The following is a 3,521-nucleotide window of genomic DNA, read 5'->3' on the forward strand; positions in this document are numbered from 1 at the left end:
AACTTAAAAAATATCTGGGTGCAGTTCATTTCTTGGCTGGGACTCAGTACCTCTTCTTAACTTTTTTTCACCCATCCTATTTTAAGGAATCATTTTGTTTATTGATGGTTCTTTTTCTAAACTGTTGTGCTTGTTTGGTATGCACTAGAATTGTGTTTAAGGAAAAAGAAAAATGAAATGTGTAATGCTTGTTTTTCTTAGGAAATTTTAAGACCATGGTGCTAGTTTATCTCTTAACATTCTGCTGATAGGGCTTTGTTATTTATGGGTCAAATTTGTTTTGTTTTGTTTTCAGTCTCTTGGGATGCTGAATATTGGATTTGTACCTGAAGCCTCTGGAACTCTTCTCCTTAGTATAATGTAACCTGATTCAGAGCATACTGCAGATAGTAAACGGTGCTCCGTCCAGGCTTGAGAAGCCCTGAAGTCCTCTAGTAGCGTGGATTTGAACTACAGTAGGCGCTTGGTTTAGGAAGATGGAGCCTCTGTACAAGTCCGTTGCTGTCTCAGAGCCTCAAAACCTGGCTCTATGTGAACAAAGTAAAGTCTCGAGAGCAGATACGTCTTGGAAGCAAGAGACCCTCCCTGTCACAGAAGCTTATGATGCTGAGGTATCTCGCCAGAAATTCAGACATTTCCAGTATTTGCAAGTGTCTGGGCCCCGTGAAGCCCTGGACCAACTCTGGGAGCTCTGTCTTCGGTGGCTGAGACCAGAAATTCACACAAAGGAGCAGATCTTGGAACTCTTGGTGCTGGAACAGTTCCTGGCAATCCTCCCTGAAGAAGTCAAGGCTTGGGTAAATTTACATCATCCCAAGAGCAGCAAAGATGTGGTGACCTTCGTAGAGGATGCCGTTGAAATGATCAAAGACAAGGGTAAGACTGTAGAAAAGTAGAAAAAGGATAACTTGAAGAAAAGTTAATTCTTTTCTGAAGCTAGAGAGTCTCAAGTACAAAGTCATGAAGGACTTTCAATTGCTATAGCAGGAAGCCTGAGCTTTATTCTACAGATTATAAAGAGCCTTCCCAGTCCTTGTCATGGCTCAGGAAGTTTATTTTTGTAATCCCGTGGGGAAAAGTTATTGGAATTCTTGTGAGTCACTTCCAATCTACCACTTCCAGTGCAACCTATGGTGAGAATAAAGACACTAAGATGTATTTATAACTATGGGAGCCAAAGGGTCCGAAGTACAATTCAGTGATGACTAGCTGGAAAGGCCTCAACCCAGGGCTGAACCCAGGTTCTATTCATTCACAAAGAAAGGGGTAACTTGAAAGTGAGTGATTGTGAGAATGGCAGAAAGTAGGAGAGTACTGTGAACTGGGCTAGGGAGGAGGCCTGAAATCACCTCTGCCATATGCAGAGAGAAGGACATGCAGAAAGTGTAATCTGCATAACACGATCGAGATAGTATCTAATGTTTGAGATTGATGCTTCAGCTCTGATGTATAATCTTTTATGTCCTGGGAAGTCATAGCCTCTTATTTTGAGGCTCAGTCTCTTCAAACAGCATAGAGCAGGCTCTCCATCCTACCTCACCTTGGTGCACGTATGTGTTATTTGGGAGCTACAAGGGGCTGGGAGAACACTGCCCTGACGTTTTTGCTTCAGAGAGTATGTACATATCAGTACCTCAGCTGGACCAATTTTCATTTCTTAAAGTGAATTGAAGTGATACAGAAAAACCTTGTGATCTGTACACATCAATACATGGAAATAGAGCCACCTTCAACTAAAACTGAGACAATTGCTCCTTCAGGGAGAGTTGCCCCAGTGGTCCTTCACAGTAGATCATGGGTATGGAGAATTAAATCTCACACTGAGTAGGAAAATAACACAGTTTAGTTTGCCTATTTAAAAATACCATTTAGCATCGCTCTAGAACAAGATTTGGCAAAATATGGCCTGTAGGCCAAATAATTTTAGAAGTAAATTTCGTTGGAACATAACCCTGCCTGTTTACTTACTACAGGCGCATTGCATTCATGCTGTGGACCAGGGTTGAGTAGTTGCAGAAGAGACTGTATTGCCTACAAAGTATGATTTACTATTGGGCCCTTCACAGAAGGTTCACCACCTTCTCATGAAAAGGATGGAACTGAGGGATTTGAGAATTGGAAAACCAATTAGGCTGTTATGGTGAGTTTTAGAGAATGAGGGACTTAGCAAAACCAAGGAGTTTAAACCTAAAGGAATTATTGATTAGCTGTAAGGTGTAGGTAGAATAAGGTTTTGTGTGAACTTGCGCTCTATGAATGGGCTATACATGTGTATTTTCTGTATATGTGTAGGGCAGAATACATTAATCATACAGCATGTTAAATTTGAAGTCCCTGTGGGACATCTACAATGAAAAAAGCAGTAAGTACTTAATGATTAGATTCTCATTGCTGGTAGGGCCTGACATCATTATTTTTGCAGAGTTCTAATCATTCATAGGTAATTCTTATGAATCCCACTTCTGCAGTCATCAAAACTGGCTCCAGGACAGAACTTGTCTCCCTAACATATTCTCTCATCTTGCTCAGGTATACCTTTCAGAGACTCGGCCCCTCAGAAGAGCAGCACAAAGGAGGAGAATATGGAAGCTGATTCACTAACTGGCAAGCCCCAAGTGAGTTGGGGTCCCATTCTTTGCTAGAATGTATATTCTTAATAGGAGCTGCTTTTACTTGCCTTATAACTTTCATCAAACGGAGTTCCATCCAAGGTCATGAGTCACTTATTCTTCCATAGAACATTACACCTATTTTCATCGATAGCAGACTTTGAGAAATACTTTGTCCTAGCCCTGTGTAGTCTCTGAATCTGATTCCTCAAGAACTATAGATGATATGGGCTGGGGAGATAGCTCAGCGGTCTAAGTGCCTGCCTGGCAAGTGCGAGGAGCCAGATTCAATCCCTGGTACCACATGCCATGCCAGACCTGGAACCTTGGGCATGCTCTGCACATGACCAAAACCAGGCATGGTGGTACACACCTATAATCCCAGCACTGGAGAGGCTGAAAACAGGAGGATCACTACGAGTCTGAGCTGCATAGCGAGATCCTGTACCAAATAAATAAAAGATTTTTTAAAATTTAAGATAATATAGACAATAATTGAAGGCATAGATCCTTACCATAGGATGTTTAAAATTAAAAGTGGAGAAGACTCATGAATCGAATCCTGAGCAATTCCATTTACTGAGCAGGAATAGAAAAACTTCAAAGGACACTGAAAAGAAAGAAAGTCAGAAGAAAATATGATGTCCCTCAAGCCAAACTATGAGAACAGTTGTTGTTTTGTTTTGTTTTTTATTGAGAAAGAAATAGGAATGAGACATTTTCAAAACAGGTAAGATAGTTACAATAATTAATACATTGCATATCATTGTCTTCATAGTAGTTATTCAGAGTACGAGATGCAGACATGTTATCTTGTCTAAACACTTAGTACAAATTTTTCTTCTCAATGAACTAAGTGAAAGTAGCTATATATCTATCCTATTTTGTATATACTGGTATGTGTATACATAT

General features: G+C 40.4%; 1 protein-coding gene across 1 annotated transcript in view; it reads left to right on the forward strand.

The window, feature by feature from the left end:
- Nucleotides 1-3,521, forward strand: part of Znf215 (zinc finger protein 215) — a 26,730-nt gene that overhangs the window by 11,221 nt on the left and 11,988 nt on the right. Inside the window, exons 2-3 of the mRNA XM_004647873.2 lie at nt 296-876; nt 2,530-2,615. Of these exons, the coding sequence (XP_004647930.1) occupies nt 477-876; nt 2,530-2,615 (486 nt within the window). The 5' untranslated portion in view covers nt 296-476. The remainder of the gene's footprint in view (nt 1-295; nt 877-2,529; nt 2,616-3,521) is intronic.

Source organism: Octodon degus, unplaced genomic scaffold, assembly GCF_000260255.1.
Source record: "Octodon degus isolate 3935 unplaced genomic scaffold, OctDeg1.0 scaffold00334, whole genome shotgun sequence".
Classification (NCBI taxonomy): Eukaryota; Metazoa; Chordata; class Mammalia; order Rodentia; family Octodontidae; genus Octodon; species Octodon degus.